This window comes from Thamnophis sirtalis, unplaced genomic scaffold, assembly GCF_051295495.1.
Source record: "Thamnophis sirtalis isolate CommonGarterSnake01/CBP01778 unplaced genomic scaffold, rThaSir2_p1.2 scaffold_15, whole genome shotgun sequence".
Taxonomy (NCBI): domain Eukaryota; kingdom Metazoa; phylum Chordata; class Lepidosauria; order Squamata; family Natricidae; genus Thamnophis; species Thamnophis sirtalis.
In genome coordinates, this window is record NW_028261395.1 from 31,546,767 (window position 1) to 31,571,550 (window position 24,784).

The 24,784-nt window shown below is 43.6% G+C and overlaps 1 protein-coding gene across 7 annotated transcripts in view; it reads right to left on the reverse strand.

Annotated features, from left to right (window-relative positions):
- Positions 1-24,784, reverse strand: part of ZMIZ1 (zinc finger MIZ-type containing 1) — a 466,283-nt gene that overhangs the window by 3,793 nt on the left and 437,706 nt on the right. For 5 of the 7 annotated variants that reach the window (XM_087702237.1, XM_087702240.1, XM_087702239.1 and 2 more), the window contains 4 exons: positions 22,988-23,056; positions 20,853-21,100; positions 16,398-16,561; positions 3,993-4,241 (listed from right to left, as the gene is read on the reverse strand). In XM_087702237.1, the coding sequence (XP_087558363.1) occupies positions 3,993-4,241; positions 16,398-16,561; positions 20,853-21,100; positions 22,988-23,056 (730 nt within the window). Of the gene's footprint in view, positions 1-3,992; positions 4,242-14,618; positions 15,392-16,397; positions 16,562-20,852; positions 21,101-22,987; positions 23,057-24,784 lie in introns of those variants that run through there. The other 2 variants (XM_087702242.1, XM_087702241.1) reach the window with 2 other exon arrangements.

A 24,784-nucleotide genomic window follows, 5' to 3' on the forward strand; every position in this document is an offset into this window, starting at 1 on the left:
ATTTTTGAATAATTTCTCCCCCTAAAAAGTCTTAATGGGACGCGGTGGCTCAAAAGATGCTGAGCTTGTCGATCACAAAGGTTGGCACTTTGATGGTTCAAATCCCTAGCACCGTGTAATGGAGTGAGCTCCCATTACTTGTCTCAGCTTCTGCTAACCTAGCAGTTTGAAACCATGTAAAAATGCAAGTAGAAAAATAGGATCCACTTTTAGTGGGAAGGTTACAGTGTTCTGTGTGCCTTTGGCATTTAGTCATGCCGGCGACATGACCATGGAGACATCTTCGGACAGCGCTGGCTCTTCAGCTTTGAATGACAACCCCATATGTGCGAGGGGAACCTTTACCTTTACTTTAAAAAGTCTTGCATGTTAGCTTTTTTCCCCCCAACTCCTCGGCTAACTTTCTTATTATATGGGGAGGGGGGAAACCATCCATGCTCTTTGCTTACAAATGATTTTGCCCCAGCTCATCACAAGGATGAGTGACTTCCTTGCCAAATTATTATATGACTGCATCTTAGCAAGTACAGACAAATAATAAAGTTGCCTTAGAATTAATTCAACTCTTAATAGCTTTATGAACATTCCATGTAGTTTCTTTGAACAGCTACATTGCCTCCCCCCCCCCGATGTCTTTCTCCCAGTTTCCCAGTTTGTAGTTGTGGAATTTCCTAGGGCTCTATCTGAGGCCAGAAAGGGTCTAACTTACTCAACCTTTTTTTTTTTTTAGACCAGCCTGAAAGAAAACTGACTGGTCAGATCCAAAGTTAATTAGATGTTGCCACCTAGCCTGACATAGCAAACATTAAATGTAAAGATTCCCCTCGCACATATATGTTAGTTGTTCCCGACTCTAGGAGCGGTGCTTGTCTCCATTTCAAAGCCGAAGAGGCAGCTGTCCAAAGACGTCTCCGTGGTCATGTGGCCGGCATGACTCAATGCCAAAGGTGCATGGAATGCTATTACCTTTCCACTAAAGGTGGTTCCTATTTTTCTACTTGCATTTTTACATGCTTTCGAACTTCTAGGTTGGTAGAAGTAACAGGAGCTCACTCCATTACACGAGATTCGAACCACTGAACTACCAACCTTCTGATCAACAAGCTCAGTGTCTTAGCCACTGAGCCACCGTGTCCCTTATAGCAAACATTGCACAACATTAAATATACTAGCTGCAGGAATACCCCGTCAAAAATGAGAAACATTTCTAAGTCTAAAATATAGATGCTTGACACCAAGGTGGTTAATTAGTTCTACAATGCAACAAGGGTTCTGTAAATGGATTTTGGAGATTCTAGCAGGGGACTGCAGTTTCTTGCATTCCTTTGATCTATCTGGGGGTGATCAGATACGACCACTGAGCATGAAGCTTCAGGAGGGACACACATGGAGTGATGAACGGAGAGGGAATGCCCACCTAACTTGCCAGATCAATCCTTAAGATCAATAAAGAGGTACATTTTTCCCCACCAAAGTGGTACCTATTTATCTACTTGCATTTGCATACTTTTGAACTGCTAGGTGAGCTGGAACAAGGAACGGGAACTCACCCCCTTGCGCAGCATATGGGTCTCAAACCTGGGCTGTCAGCATCTTTCAGCATCTTTAAGCATCTTTAACCGCTGAGCGACCACATCTCCTTAAGATCAATAGGGTTACAGCCAGACCAGCCTTGCGTCCTAGTTCATGTCTCTTTAACGCAGGGGTGAAATTCAGCAGGTTCTGGAGAACCAGTAGTGGAAATTTTGAGTAGTTTGGAGAACCAGCAAATACCAGCAGGGCTGGCCCCAGAGTGCGGTGGGAATGGAGATTTTGCAGTATCCTTCCCCTGCCACGCCCACCAAGCCACACCCAGAGAACCAGTAGTAAAAAAAAATGAATTTCACCACTGCTTTAACATCCAATCCTTCATCCTTTGAACAATCGGTGCATATGCACAGTAGTTTTTTTTTTTTTTTAAACAATTGTAGCTGCCTTACACTCTTCTTTTGCTATTGGCTGTGTTCGCAAGAATTATGCAACAAAACGAATGAGGGCTTAACCTTGGTGGCTTCCTGCCACTCTGCCATTCTAGTTCCTTAGTTTGGAATTCAGATAAAAGATTGCCACTTTGGTGAAGCTTTATAAGCTGAATAGATTAACTTCAGGGCTAGCAAGTAGATTGGAAAGCGGTGAAAGCATCCTGAAATAAGACAATGTTAAAACAATTTCCATACTGTTATCAAGAAAGCTACATGGATATGTCCATTTAGGCCACAAGAGTTGAGCTACTCTATCTGCGCTAAGGCAGGGGTGAAATTCAGCAGGTTCTGACAGGTTCTGGAGAACTCGTAGCGGAAATTTTGAGTAATTCGGAGAACCGGAAAATACCACCTCTGGTTGACCCCAGAGTGGGATGGGAATGGGGATTTTGCAGTATCCTTCCCCTGCCACACCCACTAAGTCACGCCCACAGAACCGGTAGTAAAAAATGTTGAATTTCACCACTGCACTAAGGTTTAAAGAAAAAGATCTGTGTTATGGACCTCAAAATGCCTCTGTAGAGGACAGAAGACCATTCTGAACATGGTAGGTGATAAGGAGAAATGGTCCAAAAATCAGATCCATCTGCTTCTATCAATATAAGCCCCTCTAAGGACAGAAGAATGTTATCAGTATCATATTATCCCTAAGATGCTTTCCCGAAAGGCAACTGGACTTTCTTGATTTTTTTCCCCTTGAAAATATCGTGCTTCTCATCCAAGAAGCTTCTTCAGTTTCTTTAAGAAGAAACCCCCAAAAAAGTCCAGTCCAGTTGCCTTTTGGAAAAGCACTTATGGGACAACATGACCTGGATGAATGAGAATCTCCACAGATGTTACCAAGAAGTTATCTTTCAGTTATCTGTTAATCAGAGATTTTATAACAAGCCATAATTTCCATTGGCCTGAGGTCATGTCCCTGAAGTTTATTGCCAGAGAGGAAATGAGGCGCAAGCACAGAATGGATTTGAATTTCATGCATATCAGCTCTACTTCACTTCCCTGTCCAGTTCTTCATTGCCTACATATTTGTAATATTGTTTTAACAATATTTAACAGATATTTTCTGTTGCAGCACGGTAGATGGGACCATAAATTAACCCAAACAGGCTTGGCTTGCCCCAGCTAACTCTTAACTAATATGTGGGCGTAGACTATGTAAACCAGGGCTCTCCAACCTTGGCAACTTCATAACTTGAGGACTTCAACTCTCAGAATTCTTCAGGCAGCATAGCAATAGCACTCAGACTTACATACTGCTTCACAGTGCTTTACAGCCCTCTTTAAGTGGTTTACAGAGTTAGCATATTGCCCCCAAGAATCTGGCTCCTCATTTTAGCCACCTTGGAAGGATGGAAGGCTGAGTCAACCTTGAACGTGGTAAGATTTGAACTGCCAAATTGCAGGCAGCTGGCAGGCAGCAGAAGTAGCCTGCAGTAACACAAGGGTTCCCCCGCACATGCTTGCTAGTAGTTTCCGGCTCTAGAGGCGGTGCTCATCTCTGTTTCTAAGCCAAAGAGGTCTGAAGACGTCTCCGTGGTCATGTGGCTGGCATGACTAAACGCCGAAGGTGCACAGAATGCTGTTACCTTCCCACCAAAGGTGGTTCCTATTTTTCTACTTGCCTTTTTACATGCTTTTAAACTGCTAGATTGGCAGAAGCTGGGACAAGTAACGGGAGCTCACTCCATTACATGGTGCTGGGGATTCGAACTGCTAAACTGCCGACCTTCTGATCGAGAAGCTCAGCATCTTACCCATTGAGCCACCACATCCCCTAGCCTGCAGTACGGCACTCTAACCAATGCGCCACAAAGCTGACATAGCATAGTGGCTGAGGAATTCTGGGAATTGAAGTCCACGAATCATCTAAATGATGACCCCTGATGATAACAGTTATCCTTCCTTCCGCCTTTTCTGACCTCGGATGCACTGTGAAGGGAAGCAGATGACAGAATGACACAGACTTACATCCAGCGAAGGTTCCGGCATGTCAGATGTCCCCTGCCCACCAGGTTGAGCTTCTAAAGCTGTCGAGGGGTTAAAAGCCAGATCGCTGTGAGGATGGTTGCTAGAAGCGGCCTGGGTCGGCTGCCGGGACGGCTGAGTCGGGGGACCACTGTGATGTAATGGCTGCCCTGACTGGCTGCTGGGATGAGGGACGTGCAAACCTTGAGGCATGGAGCTATGGGATTGATCAGTGTTGCCAGGATGAGGGATCTGCAGGAGGAAAGAAGCCGGAGAGGAGACATGAGGAGATGAGGTGGCAAGCTGGGAAGATGGGGACAGCATGGTGCGGGAGGGCGAGGGAATTGTTTCATAAACCATCATCGCTAAAATCCGTCATCATCCAGGAGAAACCCATTTGGGTGCCTGCCTGGCCTTCAAAACACAATTTTTTAGAAATATACATGGAATAGGAAATGGTGATTCTAAGTCCAGATCCAAGCTCATGCCTTGAAAATTCGCTGTCATTGGGAAAGTTGAAACTTCTTTAGTTTTTTCTAGTCCCAAAGATGCTTTTTTTTTCAAGAGGCAACTGGCCTTTTTTTTGTGTTTTTCCTTGAAGACGTTTGGCTTCTCATCCCAGAATCTTCCTCAGTTCTCACTGAGTGAGTCAGAACTGAAGAAGCCTCTTGGATGAGAAGTGAAACGTTTTCAAGGAAAAACAAAGCCCAGTTGCCTTTTGAAAAAAAAAAGCGTCTTTGGGGCAACCATGACTTGGATGACTAAAAAAATCTCCATAAGCATTGACGTTTTCTAGTATGTTAACTTCTACTTCCCTCTCTAGTATGTTGACTTCTTTTAACTTTTCTGGTATGAATTCTATCAAAGCGAGCACAACGTTCTGTGTTTTTCTTTGGGGCAAAATACTTTCCAGCTAAACAAATATGCATCAGAGAATCAACTATTGACAGTTTAGTTGCACAGTGCAAGGAACAAAATGAAATGAGAAAATTAGAAAAGCTCACCTATTTGTTTAAAAAAAGCCTCTCCAACTCTTCTTACTGTTCTGCATATAGACATCCACTCATTCTCTCTCTGTGTGTGTTTGTGTGTGTGTGTCTTTGTGTGTGTGTGTTTGCTTGTTTTTTTTATCAAGTTTTTATTTTATTTTATAACATATAAAATTTCCATTTTTAATTAAACAGTGCATTGTCTGGGTACATAGTTTTAGGAAATAATAATCAAAACATTTACAACAGTGTTCATTACATTAGTATTGATTATAATAATATTAATCATAATGATGATGGTGTTTACTTAACCATTTTAACATACCTCCCTTATATCATTGATCTTTTCCTTATATTTCCTTGTTTCTAACTTCTGCTTTTATCAGCTAACCATTGATAAAATAAATACAGGTCAAAAATTATTCAGTTTCTTTCTTTTCATTAATTGTGTTAGCCTATCCATTTCTGGGCTTGTTTTTTTTTTGTTGATGGACTTTCTTTTTACACAGATCTTCCTTCATAGAAGACTATAATGATTGAGGAATAACAGAATTGAAAGGGACCTTGGAGGTCTTCTAGTCCAACTTCTTCTCAAGCAGGAAATCCTATATTATTTCAGACAAATGGTTGTTCTGTCTCTTCTTAAAAGCCTCCAGTGATGCAGCATCCACAACTTCTGAAGGCAAGTTGTCCTACTGGTCAATTGTTCTCACTGTCAGGAAATTCCTCCTTAGTTCTAGGTTGCTTCTCTCCTTGGTTAGCTTCCAACCATTGTTTCTTTGTATAAAAACAATTTTTATTTGTTTTTGAACAAGGACAAACAAACAAACAAAAACAATCTTCCATTACAAATTGTAGAAAGTGTGTCAGTTGGTTACAGTATTTCTATGCATCTCTTCCATAGCCATCACCTGCTTTTCATATCAAATCGCATATTTTTAATTCACCTATATTCATGTATATCACAATTATTATATCTCAACCTTAATTTGACTATAATTGTTTTTACGTCCTTTTATATATAATATTCAAAATCTAAAATAGGATTATATGATAACATTCCATTAAATCATCCTAAAATCATCCAAACACAATACATCTTTATAACATATTCTAGAAAAGCTTTTAAACCTCCTCTCATAATCTCCATGTGTGGTTTATATAAAATTTCATATTATCAAACTAATATATATATATATATATATATATATATATATATATATATATATATATATGTATGTATGTATGTATGTATGTATGTATGTATGTGTATATATATATATATATATATATATATATATATATATATATATATATATATATATATATATATGTATTGTTATCATTATTAATCATTATTTAACTATAGCTGTTGTTGCTTCATTTTATACCTACTACTAGTAAACTAAATTTAGCTTAATTTTTATTATACATTTTCATTGCATCAACCTGTATCCCTCCAGCAATAGCACAATCTTATATCTCTTGCCATTTGTAGCATTAATGTTCTAGTTACTTTCTTAATAAATCTTGTATAAACCTCCCTTGGCAACATGCTGCTTCTTTCGTATCTCACAAAAGCTTGAAACCCAACATCTGCTCTTTCCATCAGCTTATTTTTGGTTATCACTAGTGCTTCTATCAAGATTTCTCTCCTTCTCTCCATCAATTTTTCTCTCTTTTCTTCTTCTGTGTTCTGAAGTCTGGGGTAGAGTTCCAATTGATCCATTTCCTCTTTCCATATTCTGCTCTTGCCATTGCCAACCACATTCACTTTGTTGTCAGTATCCACAGTTTTCTTATCTCTTTGTTCATTTTTTTCTTCCATCTTTTGAACTCTGTCCTCCACTTTCTTCATTTGGTAAACACCCTCAGTTTCTCCAACAGATTTTTCTGTTTTGTATTCCATATTCTCCAATCTCTTTTCAATTCTCTCTGTCACAACTAATAGATTTTGAATTTCAAACATAATCATTTGCAATGTTACAGTTTCTTTTTCCTGCTGAGCCATTCTTTCAATTTTGTAGATACTGCCACTATAGGGTTCAAGGCTATTTTAATAAACTTCAAACAGGTTCATTTATTATCTTTCAAGTCAAAATGTTGTCTTCCCTCCATAGCTAGTAATAGAACTTCCAAAAGGCACCTGTATAAACAACTTATGCTCTTCCTACTATCACTGTCAGTAAACAAACTGAAAGAACCTTGAATCTCAAGTGATCAAAGAGAAAGAAGAAAAAACAATGTATCCAGCCTCCAGCCTCTAAGTGGCAGTGTAATTACTTTTCCTCCTGTTGTTACAACCCTCTTTATAATCCTTCTTATTTTCTTCTTTATATTCCAAGCTTAAGAAAGAAAAATACCCCCTTAAATGGAGATCAAAAACAATCCAATCAATCAAATCAAGCATTATTTTAAAAAGGAGAATTTTAATCCATAGGTATAAGCCAGTGATGGGCAACCTTTTTGGCGTGGTGTGTCAAAAATCGGCAAAAAATCGAGCATAACTCGCGTTGTGTGTCACTTCAACAAAAACATAAGACTCTCTGTGCCGGCCTGACTGGAGAGAGGCGCGCACTGTTCCCGCGCTCCTCTCCTGCGGGTCCTCCCTCGCCGCACTGATGACGTGTGTGCGCATGGCAGGCACGCCTTACCAGCAGCCCCTGCACTCAGAAAGGGGCGGCGGCGATACAGTAAGTGAGTGTGGGCGGGGGAGATCACACGTCCCGCCCCCCCCGTTCCTCCAGCACAGATTCTTTCATCCTCGGCGGCCGTGCAGGAGCCGAGGATGAATCGCATGAAATCCTGTGTGTGTCACCCCAAATGGCTACGCGTGTCAGCACTGACACGCGTGTCATAGGTTCGCCATCACTGGTATAAGCAAAAGTGAAAAAAGAAGAAGAAAGAATTAATCCATTCAGTTTAAAAAATAGGGAGCCCCTGCAAAAGTTCCATCCATGAAAAAAAAATTAGAAAGTGGATAACACACTAAGTTCAATGCAGATCAATCTTGCTGCCTACAGTCTTCTGTCTTCAATCTTAACTTAACTTTTTTTTTCTTGGATAGTCTCTTCCTCTAATAATAAAATTTCCTCACCAATTCAATACATTTCTCTTTTCGCTTTCTTCCCAGTCTGGAGCTGTCCCAACTTCATTAGCTGCGTTTCTGTCACCGGAAAAAAAAGGCTATTCCTGGATCTTTCAGGGACTTTGCAGTGTCCCTCAGATCAGCAGGAGGTGCCCTTCTCAATCACCATCTCTGCGGGACAGTTTAGGTCCAAGTGGATCATCCAGCGGCAGAAATTCGACTGCAATCTCGGGGCACCAAGATCGTATGTCGTGCCGTTGCGACATCAGCTATCTTCTTCCCAACCATTGTTTCTTGTCCTGCCTTCAGGTTTTTGGAGAATAGTGTGACCTCCTCTTCTTTGTGGCAGTCCCTCAAATATTGGAAGACAGCTATCGCATCTTTCTTTCTTTTCATTAAACTAGACATACGCAGTTCCTGCAACTGTTCTTCATATGTTTTAGCCTCCAGTCTCCTAATCATCTTTGTTGCTCTTCTCTCCATGCTCAACATTTTTTTTTATATTAGAGTGACCAAAACTGGGGGCTTTATGTGTATGAAACCTATATGTATGAATTTAAAAAGAAGTGTCATTTAAATTCACCTGTATATATAGTTGCAAACCCCATACACAAACGTAAGGACACAAAAGGAAGTGCACAAACTGTCAGAACTTCAGCCATCTTTTCTTTTGGATCTTTGGCCTGCCACACTTTCTATTATTCTGCCATGCATTTTCTCTTGTGGGAAAATAGGAGGGGGCATTGTATGGAGTTAGATGCTATGTAGCCATAATGAAATTCTTTCTAGAAAGCCAAGGTCATCCTTTGTCTTTGCACCTCTGCACCTGACTGGAAATGGATGGGTGGACCTGCCCGCATGGCAGTGGGAGATTGGACCATGTGATGGACTTGTGGAAGTGGGGGCAAAATCTTGAACTTTCAACTAGGTGGGGAAAGCGGGAAGCTTTCAGATTCAAGTTTTCCCAGATGTATCAAGATGGCTCTCTTAATAAATTGGAACTTTGAGCAATACCTTGCCTTGGACTCTGATTTACTTTTGGATGCTATTTGGAACCCTGACAAAAACTTCCTAGAACACAGACTTCTGCTATATCATACAGAATTATTTTCGTATATGTAGTCACAGCACACCCTATTTCAACCAGCTCAATTTTCTTCAGCTTTAGACATCTAGAAGGAAATCATTTGTGCTCTCACTTATACTGATGTTCTACTCTTCGAAGAACAATGTAGTTTGTCATTCCTTTTACAGTCATGGTACTCAGTAGCTGCTATTCAAATGTCACCATTTAGAGGTAGGTTCCATTCAAATTAAGAACACATCCCTAATACTTAAAGCATCCTGCTTCCCATCATAATATAAAGCAAACCATCATGCTTGCAGTGTCGACACAACCTGATTCAGGGGATTCCAGCAAATATGTGGGCCTTCTCCCACTGCTACGTTGGTGGTTCATCCTTCCATTCTCCTGGCCCAGTTGGCAGAAATCACTAGTGTGAAATTGGGTATCTGCAACACCGATATCTTTTCTGCATTTCTTAGCAGTGCCACACCTGATTTCGTTCAAAGGTAATGTCTAACCCAAGGGTCAGCAACTGGCGGCTCTGGAGCCGCATGTGGCTCTTTCTTCCCTCTGCTGTGGCTCTCTGTCACCAGCAAAAGGAAGCCGCACTAGGAGGAGACTCTATGGTGGGGAACTGGACTTCCAGCTGGTAAAAGGAAAAAGGATGCTGTGCTAGGAGGAGACTCTTTGGTGAGGAAACTGGACTTCCGGTCGGCAGAGGAAAAAGGACACCATGCTAGGAGGGGACTCTATGGTGGGGGAACTGGGCTTCCGGTCAACTCTAGAATTGAACTGGGGGCTTCCAGTTAGGACCTTTGTGGCTCTTTGAGTGTTTAAGGTTGCCGACCCCTGGACTAACCAAACCCAACTGATTTATTCTCTTGAGGTTGCCCTTGGATGGGTTAGGAGAACAGAGAACATACCACTTGTGATGGTAGTCGAGATGAAAGGGCAAGATGAAGACAACACCCTGAAGAGATGTTGGCGAAGAGATGTTATTGGGACATGTTTGTGCCATGGTGAGATGCAAGACAGGAAACTTAGAAGCCAGGAGGCTCTATATGTGTTACTTGCCCAGGGGGGCAAGCACTAAGGTGGAACATCTGTCTTCTACAAATGACCATTTGGGGCAGGGAGGTGGACTACCTGCCCCAAATGGTCAAGGCCATATGCTAACGTTTGCAACTGGTCCTTCAGATAACACACAGATACAGCAGGACATCTCCCTCTTTTTGAGATGGGGCAGGAACATAATGAGCCAAGCCAGAGTTTGCAGAATTGGCATTTTATATTTGTAAAGAAATCAGAGTAACTTTGCACATTTTCTGTTTCGAGAAGCAGGGACAGAGAAGTGGTGGGAGAGAGGAGATTCTTGCTGTGTTCTGTTATTTTCTTTCCTATCTGGTTTCAGAATAGGGGAAATGAATTTTTTCTCCTCTTTTACAGGAAGGAAGGAAAGAAAGGAGGGAGGGAGGGAGGGAGGGAGGGAGAAGGAAGGGGGGGGAGGAAGGAAAAGGAGGGAGGAAAGGAAGAAAGGAGGAAAGGGAGGGAGGGAAGGAAACGAGGAGGAAGGAAGGAGAGGGAGGATGGGAAGAAGGGAAGGGTGGAAGGAAGGAAAGGAGGGAGTAAGGAAGGAGAGGGAGAGAGAAAGGAAGGAAGGAAAAAAGGAAGGAGAGGGAGAGAGGAAGGAAGAAAAAAGGAAGGAAAGGGAGGGAGGGAGGAAGGAGAGTGAGTGATGAGGGAGGAAGGGAGGGAAGAAAGAAGGAGAGGGAGGGAAGGGAGGGAGGGTGGGGAAGGGAAGGGATGGAGGAGGGAAAAGGAGGAAGGAAGGAAAGGGAGGTTTGGAAGGGCGGGAGGAAGGAAAAGGAGGGAGGGAGGAGAGGGAAGAGAAGGAAAGGAGGGAGAAAGGAAGGAGGGAGGGAAGGAATGAAAGGGATGAAGGGAGGAACGGAGGGCAGGGAGGGAGGAGAGGGAGGGAGGGAAAAGGGAAGGGAAGGGGGGAGAAGGAAGGAAGGAAGGAAAGAAGGGAGGAAGGAAGGGAAGGAGGGATAAAAGAAGGAAAGGAGGTAGAGAAGGAATGAAAGGGATGAAGGGAGGAACGGAGGAGAGGGAGGAAAGAAAGGGAGGGAGGAAGGAAAGGGAGGGAGGAAGGTAAGGAAATGAGAAGGAGGAAGGAAGGAAGGAAGGAAGGAAGGGGAGGAGGGAGGAAAGAGAGGGAGGAAGGAGGCGATTTGCCCCTATTTCTTAGTACCTGGTTAATCTCAGTCCTTGTAAAAGTGTGGGAAATGAAGCTGAATATCAGCTCAATTTCATATATTTTTTTTGCAGACAGTGCTATTTTCCAGCCTGAGAATCAATTGCATTAAGGCCAGCACTGCAGACTGCTTGATCTTACCGTAGCCAAGAGACATTCAAAATGATTTATGAAAAGGCTAAAGTAATGACTTCTGGGAGAGACCTCATGTGGGGGAGTGGATCTTAAATAAGCACAAGCCAGGGCAGCTTCCCTCTTTTAAAGGGGTTAAGTGTATTTTCCTTTCGGAAAAAGGATTTACCTCCTTCTGGATTTCTGAATGTGTGCCTATCATGGCAGCTGAATGGTTAGCTTGCAATGTTCTATAAAGGGAATCTGAAAATAAGCAACCCTAAAATGGGATTTTGGTGTGTGTGTGTGTGTCTTTTTCATTTATTTCGGAAACAAAATAAGTCCATGTGCAAAATGCATTAGTATTAAAAATTAATTGTGCCCTTAGATTTGAAAACTGGTTGCTCTTGGCGACAGGAACTGCACCAACGAGGGACATGCACAGCTAACCAGTTTGAGGTAGAATGTTCTGGAAAACTTTGGCCAAAGGTACTCTTTCAAAAGTCAACTGGACTTTCTTGGGTATCCCACCCCCCCACCCCCGGAAAATGTTTCACTTTGGACAATTCTGCTGTTTCCAGAAGAAATTCTCCAAACCCAAAGGAGATTGAAGATATCTGAGGCATGGTTTGGCATTCTAGTTACATAGACGAGGGGTCAGCAACCTTAAACACTGACAGAGCCACAAAATGGAAGCCCCCCGTTCAATTCTGGAGCCAACCGGAAATCCAGTTCCCCCATCATAGAGTCTCCTCCTAGCACAGCATCCTTTTTCCTCTACCTGTCCTAACCGAAAACCCTATCAATTATGGTGCTGATCGGCAACAGAGAGCCACAGCAGAGGGACGAAAAAGTCACATGCAGCTCTGGAGCTGCATGTGGCTCTTTCATATCTCTGCTGCAGCTTCCTGTCGCCAGTCGGCACCAGAATTGATAGGGCTTTCAGTTGCTGATCCCCGGCATAAACTTATTTCAAGGGTGACACCATGAAATTCTCCTGGAATGCCATGGTTAGAAAAGAGTTAGCATGGCATGGAGGAGGAAGGGAACCAGAAGCTCTCAAGATACATCTTTGCGTGAGGGAAGTTGTTCAGGGATGGGCTGCTATGGGTTTGGCCATGTTTGGGAGAACCCATAGATAACATTATGGCCAGTTCAGAGGACCTCCATATCCCAACCCTGGCTGGCCCCACCCACCCCTCCCCTCTCAGGAGTCTCCACGTGGCCCATTTTGGATGCAAGGTAAATGCAGGGCCTGGGTGGAGGCTCGGGAAGGGGGAAAAACAGACCTCCCGGAAGTTCTGGGAGGGCCTCCAAAGCCTGGGGGGAGGCAGTTTTCGCTTTCCCAGAGGCTCGGGGAAAGCCTCTGGAGCCCAGGGCAAGTGAAAACACCTCCCCCCCCATCATGGTGCAGGAGGCACCCAGCAACCAGGCAGAGAACCCATTGCTGAAATTTTTGAAGCCTACCCTTGGATACGTCTTTGGACGAAGGAAGTTGTTGTGTCTCGTGTGTGTGGTCAGAACGTAAGTTGAGTTCAGCTAAAGTGTGTGCTCGTTTTGTTTAACGAAATGCACAACTCGACTCTCATTATTCCTTAAAGTGAACTGATTTAAGTAAAGGGAGAAGTAGAATTCCGTTTCACAGCAGCACCTCCCACTTCAGAGGACTTCACTTAAGACATCAGTACGCAACTACAGATTGTTTAGGGACCATTCAAAATTACAATGGCACTGGGGAAAAAAGGTGTCTTGTGATCGTTTTTCACACTTATGGCCATTGGAGCATCCCCATTGTCGCCTGATCAAAATTCAGACGCTTGGCAAATGTCTCCTCTTGATGATGGTTGCAGTGTCCTGGAGCCTTTTGTCTGAAATGGGGGTCTTGGAGGTCTTCTAGACCAACCCTCTGCTCAAGCAGGAAACCCTAGACCAGGGGTGTCAAACTTGCGGTGGCACGGCAGTGTCAAGTGATGTATTGGGACTTTTCCCCCCTTCGGTAAACCGGGTGGGGGCAGAGCCAGTATGTGATGCATCCAGCCCATAGACCGGAGTTTGACACTCCTGCCCTAGGCCATCTCAAGACAAATGGCTGTTCTGTCTCTTCTTCAAAACCTCCAGTGATGGAGCACCCACAGCTTCTGGTGGCAAGTTGTTCCACTGGTTAATAGTTGTAATTGCAATGGTCATAAGTGCAAAGATCGGTTGTAACTCCCCTTTTTCAGGGCCATTTAAACTTCTAAAAGTTACTAATGGTTGTAAGCCTGGAACTATGTGAATATGTTGGAGATATGGCAAGGCAAATAGATTTTTTTTTCCCATTGGGGAAATCAAATGCTTCTTTTCATACAGCGAGATACTTTGCAATGATCATAACCCCAAAATATCCCAGAGGATTTTTGTTGTGCCTCTGTGGCACTTGGAAAAATAAAAAAGAAAGTTAAAAATGTGCCAAGCCAAAATAGGAAATGTGGAATCTGTTGTCCATGTATTGTTTTGTTAATGGCTGGGAAGACACATACATTTTCTTGGTTATCATTCCTAAAGGAGTGCCGAGGAAGATCAACAATTATTATGTACTCTATTTAGAAGTGAAGGACATCGTAACATTAAATGCATTGTAGTAAATAGTATAGGTAAAGGTTCTCCCGCACAGGTGTGCTAGTTGTTCCTGACTCTAGGTGGCGATACCCATCTCTGTTTCAAAGCTGAAGAGCCAGTGCTGTCTGAAGACGTCTCCGTGGTGATGTGGCCGGCATGACTAAATGCCGAAGGTGCAGAGAACGCTGTTACCTTTCCACCAAAGGTGGTTCCTATTTTCTACTTGCCTTTTTACATGCTTTCTAACCGCTAGGTTGGCAGAAGCTGGGACAAGTAACGGGAGCTCACTCCGTTACGGAGAGCTGGGGATTCGAACTGCCAAACTGTCGACCTTCTGAACAACAAGTTCAGCTTCTTAGCCACTGAGCCAAAGGCAGTTTTATTTAGCAGAGGAACAGATGAGGATTGTAGACAGTACAGCGACTGCAGTCACTGCAATCACTGAATCATGTCCTTGTATCAATTTTTATCTTCTTATGTGGCTTCAGCAGCCAAGTTAAATATCCCCTAATATAATAAAAGCTTGATTGAATGGACCTTTATTGCACATAATTTGGATGCGACAGGCAAATTTGAGCAATTGGGAAGATCACCAAAAAGACACTAAGACAACTTGACTGGGGTCATATGGAGTCATAGCAATAGCACTTAGACTTATATACTGCTTTACAGTGCTTTACAGCCCTCTCTAAGCAGTTTACAGAGTCAGCCTTTTTCTTTCTTTATGACTTAGTGCTTACACAGCATTGAAAGGAACAATATATGGGCTAAATAGTGCCCCCTCCCCTGACCTTAAAAGAGCCAGTGGGGGTGTCTACATACACTATATTGCCAAAAGTATTCGCTCAACCATCCAAATAATCAGAATCAGGTGTTCCAATCACTTCCATGGCCACAGGTGTATAAAATCAAGTACCTAGGCATGCAGACTGTTTTTACAAACATTTGTGAAAGAATGGGTTGCTCTCGGGAGCTCATTGAATTCCAGTGTGGAACTGTGAGAGGATGCCACCTGTGCAACAAATCCAGTCGTGAAATTTCCTCGCTCCTAACTATTCCACAGTCAACTGTCAGCTGTATTATAAGAATGTGGAAGTGTTTGGGAACGACAGCAACTCAGCCACGAAGAGGTAGGCCACGTAAACTCGTCCAACATCAGTGTGTGACCTCACAAATGCGCTTCTGGAAGAATGGTCAAAAATTCCCATAAACACACTCCTGAACCTTGTGGACAGCCTTCCCCGAAGAGTTGAAGCTGTTATAGCTGCAAAGGGTGGACCGACGTCATATTGAACCCTATGGATTAGGAATGGGATGTCACTTACAGTAAATTCATATGCGAGTAAAGGCAGGTGAGCGAATACTTTCGGAAATATAGTGTATGAATGAACTCAACAAACAATATGGCCAAATGGCCTTTCGTTATATAAGATAGATAGCTAGATAGATAGATCTCTCTGCCCCCTCTCCCTATCTCTCTCTCTCTCTCTCTCTTTCTCTCCCTCTCTATTTTTCTTTCTCCCCCACCCTATCTCTCTCTCCCTCTTTCTCTCTCTCTCTTCCTCTTCCTCCCCACTCTCTTTCTCTTCTCTCTCTCTCTCTCCCTCCCTCCCTCCTCCTCCCTCTTCCTCTCTCTTGAATCTCATTGGGCTCAGTCTTCCATCCTTCCAAGGTAGGTAAAATGAGGATCCAGATTGTTGAGGCAATACGCTGACTCTGTAAACCGCTTAGAGAGGGCTGTAAAAGCACTGTAAAGCAGTATATACATACGTACAGTAAGTCTAAGCGGTATTGCTATATAGATATATGTTGGTGTAAACTGCACAGAGTCACGAAGGCAAGATGGGTGGAGCTGGTCATCTAATCTCTGTCCCAAAGATGCTTTTTCCAAAAAGGCAATGGTACTTTCTTGGTCTTTTTCCTTGAAAACATTTCACTTCTCATCCAAGAAGCTTCTTCAATTCAGCTTCTTGGATGAGAAGCGAAATGTTTTCAAGGAAGAAGAAACCGAGAAAGTCCTGTTGCCTTTTAGAAAAAGCACCTTTGGGACAACCATGACCTGGATGACTGTGAACCTCTATACACCTCTGATCTTTGCTTGATTTCCCCAGGCATTGCCTTGCAAAGGTGGAGCTATACCTCTTTTGCGAACTCACTTTCTTTTCTTTTCCTTTCTCTGCTGCCCCCGTTTCTTTTTTTAAAAAAAGGCTTCCTTTTACTTTGCTTGCTGCACATCCCCAATTATGCACGCTGCCTGTGGACAGAAGGTCATATGAGCAAGGTAAAGAAGTAAGATCCTTACAGGTTCCTGCATAGGATGACTTAAGGGCTTATCAAGCGCTGCCATGTTGCTGGTCATATCCGGTGGGTGTGACAACTGGGGAGCATGCATGAAGTCGTTCATAGATGTCCCACCGGGATTCCCATGGGGGAAATCGAAATTGCTGTGGCCTTGGTAACTGTTACCTAAATAGCAAAGAAAAGTTTAGTCAGAATAGTAAAGTTGGAATCAAAATCAAACCAACGAGCCCAGGTCCCATTTCTGAATGAACCAGGCTCTAACCAGCTCCACATTCACACTTCATGTTGTTATCTATTAAGAGTTTCCACGTGAGCATATGGTCCCAATGAGACCATCGTCTTCTATAAAAGTTGTAATAATTAAGAGACTTCTATCCTACTGCAAAAGGGAGGGAGGGAGGAAAGGGAGGGAGGGAGGGAGGGAGGGAGGGAGGGAGGAAGGAAGGAAGGAAGGAAGGAAGGAAGGAAGGAAGGAAGGAAGGAAGGAAGGAAAAGAAGATAGATTTCTGATGGCCCATAAGAATAGTCAATGGGGAAGCCAGCAGGAAGTCAGAAGTTGTTTTCTTGCCAACTGTGATAATACTGTTTCTCTGTTGAAATAATGAAAGATCTCTGAAACAATGACCCAGTGAAGCATAGATTGCCTACGATTCTAGGAAGGTTGCAATAATAAGACATTTCCATCCCACTGTTCCCATTCCTGGGTGCGTACTGCATGTATTCAGAATTGGCCTTATTATTTCATTTACTAGGTACCAATCCCATTAATTCATCTTAATGACACAATATGAGGTAACAACCTGGTGATGTGCAGATTGAAAATAAGCAGCAAGAAAAAATCACAAAGTAACGGGACTTGTGGGATTTCAGAATTCAGACTGTCAGGCACTTGGCCTACAACACGCCTGACAAAGCAAGAGTTGAAAAGAAAAAAAGTATGATTCATTGACATTGCAATACCTGGAGATGCACGAATTGAAGATAAACAGCAAGAAAAAATCACAAAGTACTGGGACTTGCAAATTGAAATTGAGCGACTGTGGAAAAAGAAATCGTGTGTTGTCCCGATTGTAACTAGAGCCCTTGGAGCAATACCTAAAGGGCTACCTCGCTATTTGGAAATTCTAAATTTATCGGACTTGAACATTCTGACTCTACAAAAAACCACCCTACTTGGAACAGCTTATATCCTCCGACGTTACCTTAACTGTTCCTAGGTCCTTGGTTAGGACTCGAGCTGTTGAGCTACCAACCAGCCCCAAAGGCTGTGAAACTCACCAAAGTTTAACCAACAACAACAATAACAACAACAACAACAACAACAATAATATTCCCAACATAAAAATGTAAGATTTCCTTTTGGTATCGCTTTCTTCAAAAACAACAACAATAAAAAGATGAGATACTAAACTACAGTTAGTCTGTGTTCTACTGCAAGGAATGGATTGAAGTAAGGGTCACTGGTTATGAAGAACATGTGCTCAAACAGAGGTGAAAACTGAGTATCTCAGAAGAAGCATCAAAGTAAATTGAATTCAGTGTTCAACAGCCAACCTGAAGTCCACATAACTCACAAATCCTTAGTGTGGTTTGTTTGCCTCCAGTTTATCACTGTATTTTATTCACTGAATCATTGGTTCAGAGGTGGGATTGAAAAAAATTAGCAACCGTTTCTCTGCCCGGTTGCTGGGTGGACGTGGCCATGGTGGGTGTGGCTTACTTGGCCTCCTGCACCATGGGTTTTTGCCATGGAGGCTTTCTTCGAGTCTCCAGGAGGGCAAAAACAGCCTCCCTGGGCTCCAGATGCTGGAAATGGGCCTGTCTCCAAACTTCTGGAACTTCCAGGAGGCCCATTTATTGCCCTCCCAGAGTCTCCACCCAGGCTCTACCATTATCTAGCATCCAAAATGGGCTGTGTTGAGACTCCTGGGAGGGGCAGGACAGGCTGGGCCAGCCAGTCCTTTCAACTACCGGTTTGGCAAACTAGATGTAAAAATAGTCCAAACCAACCCAAACTGGCTGAATCCTTCATCGGTTGAACAAGCTTGGTCTTAGACCCATGTCTATATTTTGGATTAAGACAAGGAAGGAAGAGAGCTGATTGCTCCTCAACTTCAATTGTGTTCATTTGGAAGAGAGGAAAGTTAGGGCTTGGGACTTGAAAGAATAGCAGGGGAGGGCACTGGTGAAACTTCTTTGGGAAGTGGAGAGATAGTCAAGAAGCTCTTTGCTCAGGCATTTCTTTCAGGGTCTTTGCAATGGAGAATTGTAAGCTAGCAACCTGAAATTAAGATGTCACTGGGAAAGACAGCTGGAAAATCAGTTTTAAACGGCTGACCTGCTCTTGAGCATTGTGACTGAATTTGCTAACACAGTTCTTGACAGATTAACACAGCATCTGCTTACTCATTCACAAAATGATTGATGCCCAAATCTGTGGGTTTCCCTAAAACCCTGATAAAAGCTGGCCTGTTTCGTTAAAGGGTTTCCTCTCCAAATAACCTTTTTCGCCAGCTGTTACCTTGTCTGGAATTGGAAGTTAGTTAAAAAAAGAATTTGGCATGGTTAATTATATACTATGACAGGAGGCCGCCAAAAAATTCCAGGGAAAGTTGTACGGGTTGATGAATTGGAGGGACGAACAAAATGGCAAGACAATTACTTGGACAAGAAATGGGGGGAAATATTTATAGCTTGGGTGGTCGATGTTGTTAGTTTGTTGTTTAATTTCTGATCGTTTCATCACCAGGTAACATTTTCAGTGGAACTGCGATTGAAGTATCTAATTTGAGTTCCCTTCTGCTTTTATAGGTCTTATGTCAGGGATGTCAAACTCAATTTCATTGAGTGGTGCATCAGGGCTGTGTTTGACCTGGAGGGGAGGGTGTGTGTGCTTGGGGTGAGTGTGGCCAGGGTGGGCATGGCCAGCTCGACGTCACTCATCGAGGCTCCGTTTTAGGCCACAATGGCCTCCTGCAGCCCTCTGTGTCAGAGTATGTTCATAGACTGGAATAGACATGGCAACAGGTCAGCCAATGAGGGCTGTTTGGAAACTGAAACAGTATTTGCTGTGTAAGTAACATGGAGACAGTAAGGAGCCTGGGTGTGGCTTAGTTTAATTTCTGTACAAAGCTCTGAGTCTGTGCTGAGCTTTCTACTAGTCTGCTGCTCTGAACTGAAACTGAAACTGTTCTCTCTTCTGCTTGTGTTTTGCTTGTATTTACTACCACATTGGAAAACCTGCTTTCGGTATTGCATATTTACTTCATGTGTTATATTATATAAAAAGAGAAGTTAATGAATCCTGCTGAATCAGTTACCTGTGTGTGCTTTCTGGATGTGATTGCTGTAACTAATTCTGACACTCTGCCAGCAAAAACAGAGCTTGGGGATCCCGTTTGTTGACTCCCCATGCTTCGTTTTTGCTGTCAGAGGGCTGCAGGAGGCTGTCATGGTTGAAAATGGAGTTCAGGCGGGCTGAGCACAGCCCTCCCAAGGTCCGTTTTTGCTGGCAGAGGCCCTGTGGAATGGTCCTTTCCTGTTTCCAGAGTGGCCCCAGGTGCTAGATCTGGCCCACGGGCCTTGAGTTTGATAACCCTGTCTTATGTGGTCAGATGGTCACTTTACTGACTGATCACGACCAGATGATCCTCACGTGGCATGACCAGTCAGTCACATGACCAACCAACCACTTAAGACCTATAAAACTTCTGCTGCTGATGTTACCTAGCCCAGTGACAAAACGTTAGGAAGCTAAACAAACAGCTCAGAGAACAAACCACCACCAGTGACTAGGATATTCCAGGAGTTGAGGTCGACTCAGAAGAGACTTCAATTCATTTACTCTAGAATTTCCATGAAAAATAAATCATGGTTCGTCATTCCCAGCTCTATATTTTTAAGCTCTGCATAACCTCGCACAAAAACATGCTAATTGCAAAGTAAGTGTTATGGCCTCCAAGCAGAGCTGAGGAGGTTGGGGAGGAACATGGGCAAGTCCTGGAATCTGGGGAAGGCTCTGATGAGGCCTCTGCATCAGAGGCAGAGAGGGGGCCAGGGCCGTCTGACAGTTATCAGCTGCCTTCAGAGTTGGAGATCAGTGGGGCAGAAGAACAGCTGGAGCCTGTTCCTGATGTGTGCACGTGCAGAGCTGCCAGGAGAAGGGAACAGTTAAAGAACAAGGACCGACTCAGCAGTAAAGGCACATGTGGATGGTGAATGGCCCCTCCCAAAAGGAATAAAGAGGAGCAAAAGAAGAGTGGAGTTTTCAGGAGACAAATTCACCCTCAGTCAATTGCAAAAGGCAGCCTGACTCAGAGCAGCTTACATCCTGTGATGATAACACCACCAAACATCCACATCTGCCAATCCCAGACCCTTTGGAAGGATTCATCCATCAAAATCTCAAAATATGTCCAAGCAGACATCGGTTGCACGCATCAAATGGAAAATTCACCTTGGCTACTGTATTCATTGGAGCTGGTTCCTCCGGGAGGCGGTGGGATTGATGGGTAGGGAGATGGACCTGGACCCAGGGCAGCAATCATCTCCATCACGTTAGGCATGATCATCTGGCTGGGACTCATGGTTTTGAACCTTTTGGAAGGAATGCCATCTGGATCATCCTTGATGTGAATGTCTGACTTGATTGGGACAGGTCTCCAGCTACACGTTGGATCAATTGTGACTTCTTCAAACTCAGAGCTGTGAAAACACAACACAATACTGAGAGCTCTCAACGCAACATATACATTTTAGATGTTGCTAATGTCATTGTCATATTAAAGTTAACAAGTTCAATATGTATCCAGTTATTGTTCAGTGGCTAAGTCGTGCCTGACTCTTCACGATTCCATGGACCACAGCACACCAGGCCCCCTGTTCTCCACTGTCTCCCAGAATCTTTACAAATCCTTGTTCATTGCGCCAATCATGCTATCTAACCCTCTTATCCTTTGGCCGTCCCTTTTCCCTTTCCCCTTCCATCTTTCCCAACATCAGGGTCTTTTCCAAGTAGTTCTCATTTGGTGGCCAAACTATTTGAGCTTCAGCTTCAGCATCTATCCTTCTAAAGAAGGGTTGACTTCCTTTAAGGATTGACTGATTTGATTTTCTTGCAGTCCAAGGGACTCTCAGGAGTCTTCCCCAACACCACAATTTGAAAGCATCAATTCTTTGGCACTCAGCCTTCCTCATGATCCAACATATCCACTACAAAAATCCAAATTAAACATTCCCACAAATGGACTAGACTGGCTTGTTTGAACATGTCCAAAAAATGTGTTGTAGTCCACTGGCGGCCTGCGGAGCTGGCAGCAGAGTTGGACAGTGAAGAGGTTGGGGAGGAACATGGGCAGTCCTGGGGGCTGAGGAAAGCTCAGATTCACAATATTCACAATTTAGGAAAGCTCTTTGAGGACCAAAAATTCACATGAGGAGGACATCATGTTCTGAAATGATCAGATTTTACTGACCTAAGATTCTATGTTGAAACAAACTCTAGAAAATGTCTTCCAAGAATTAGAGCAGGCTATTGTGGCCCGCCAGTGGCCAGCAGAGCTGGCTGCAGATTCGGACAGTGAGGAGATTGGGGAGGAACATGGGCCAGTCCTGGAGTCTGGGGAAGGCTCTGATGAGGGCTCTGCGTCGGAGGCAGAGATGGGGCCAGGGCCGTCTCATAGTTATCAGCTGCCTTCAGAATCAGGTCAGTGGGGCAGAAGAACAGCTAGCGCCTGTTCTCAGTATGCGCATGTGTAGAGCTGCCAGGAGAAGGGAACAGCTAAGGAACAAGGGTCGACTTGGGAGTAAGGCCACAGGTGGACAGTGAATGGCCCCTCCCATAAGGAATAAAAGAGGAGAGAAGGGGGAGGGGAGTTTGCAGGAGACAATTAGTTCATTCCTGCATTCTTGCCAAGTATTGTGGCGTCTGAAAGATATCGGCCTGGCCACTCTCCAAGCTTGATGAAGGTCGGTAACTATGAACTATCTTGAAAGACTGTGGGAGAGGAAAGACTTTCCTTGGGTGGAATTCACTGTAAATTAAATAAAAGGGTTTTATCGGGACGAGGATTCGGCTTTGTGCTGCTGGGGAAGCCTAGGTCAGAACACAGGTAGGAGATCATGGATGGATGATTCCTGTTTTTGATTCTTGATCTGAACTGTCTTCTCCTATATCTCCCTCTCCCTTCCTCTTTTCTCTCTCTCTCTTTTTGTAGGCAGGTGACACAAATTGACAGGAAAGAAAGAAAAAGCTTTCTAATATAGGGTGATACGATTAAAAGCTAGAAATAAAGGGAATATCAATGTATTACATTTCTATTTGGTGAAATGAAAGTAACGAGGAGAAATCGGTGGAATAATTGAATAATGATAGACTGTAGCCAAATGTAGATGTGGATTGTTATGGGAAATTTACAAGTTGATTGAATGTATAATAATGTTTAATTTGGCTAGTTGTGTTTGTACTGGAATGTATGGCGCCCAGGGGCCACACTGCTCACACATTGATTTGATATTTTTATAAAAAATATAAAAAGTCTTTTTTTTTTAATAACATAGGCGACTGAACATAACGTTAAAAGATACACTTACTTTTGTATAGCGTTCAAAATGCCCCACATGTATTGATCCACCTCTAGGCCCTCCAGCAGAGCTGTTTTACTGGAAGAGAAAAACGGGGCACACATTTACATACTTGCATTACATTTGCCATATGAGATACGTCTCTGAAGAGATATAAGCAAAGTAGCAAAGCACTTCTATGCGTCTGCCAAGGAAATAAGGAGGATCTCATTACTTGGGCGTGTCCAAGCAAACACTAACAATTGAGTTGACTTGGAAGAATCATTTCGAGGAGCATAGCTTATGGAGAACATAGGACAGAGAATCACAGGGCTGGAAGGGACCTCAAAGGTCTTCTAGTCCAACTCCCCTGCTCAAGGCAGGAGTCCTCATACACGTGATGGCGTACCTATGGCAGGTGTGCCTAAAGTGGCACTCGGAGCCATGTCGCTTGGCACTTGCGGCATTGCGCATACTTCTTCCGCGTTTCTGATATGCATACATGTGCGATGATCAGCTGGCCTTCATGCGTGCACCCGTGCCAGAAACTGGAAGAGCCGGTCTTCCATTTTTCGATGTGAGAAGCTGATCATCGTGTGCACATGCATGTCAGTAACCAGAAGACTAGCAGGTGTGCCGGAAACTGGAGGTTCATTTTCTGGTGCACGCATGCGCCCTGGGCAGCTCCTCTTCTAGGTTGCGGTCACAATGAGCATACTCATGCACAGGCAAAGCATGCACACTCTCTTTTTGGCATTCAGTGCTGAAAAGATTTGCCATCACTGCCTTATACTCTTCAGGTCAAATCCCCTCTTCCTTGTGACTGTTTTTGAAAACCTCCAGTGATGGAGGGCTCCCAGGAGGCAAGCTTTCCCACTGGTTAATTGTTCTCCTGTCAGGAAATGTCTCCTTAGTTCTGGGTTGAATCTCTCTCTTTGATTATCACCCACCCATCATTACGTCTTGTCCTGCCCTCACTGCTTTGGAGAATAAATCAATCCCCTCTTCCTTGTGACAGCCCCTCCAATATTGGGAGACAGTTATCATGTCCCCCTTAATCCTTCTCTTTAATAAGCCAAACATACCATATTTTTTGGACTATAAGACACACTGGAGTATAAGACCAAAATTTTGAAGAGGTAAATTTTTTTTAAAAAGGTTTTTGCCCTCCCCAGCCTCTAGGAGCACTCTGCGGGATTCCCAAACCCTCTGCACACCCTATTTTTTTGTGAAAAATAGAGCATGCAGAGAATTTGGGAGGCCTAAAAAATGCTCCTGAGGGCTGGGGAGGGCAAAAGCGCAATGCGTGGCGGGTTTGGGAGGCAAGAAATGGGCCAATTTTTTTTGCAAAAACAGGGTGTGCAGAGGGTTTGGGGGGCCTGAGGTCTTGGGAGGGCAAAAACACTCCCGTTTTGTGAGAAATGGGTCTGTTTTCACTCGTTTTTGCCCTCCCCAGCCCCAGGAGCACTCAACAGGCCTCCCAAACCCTCTTGCGCATCCATTTTTGTGAAAAAAGGGATATATGGGGAGAGGTTTCGGGAGGCCAAAAATGCTGTATTCAGTGTATAAGACGCACCCAGTTTTCACCCCCTTTTTGGGGAGGAAAAGGTGCATACGGTATCTAGTTCCCTCAATCATATGATTTAGCCTGCAGATCCTTTATCATCTTTATCATCATAAAAAAAAAGAGGTCTACAGCAAAACTATCGCATTTAAAAAAAAATACCGTTAGGTTAACTATGTTACATCTCTGGTGCAAAATGGAAGACTAATTTTGCATTGGTCTGGTTTTTGTTATATTAGCACAGATTTTGATATTACCACTCA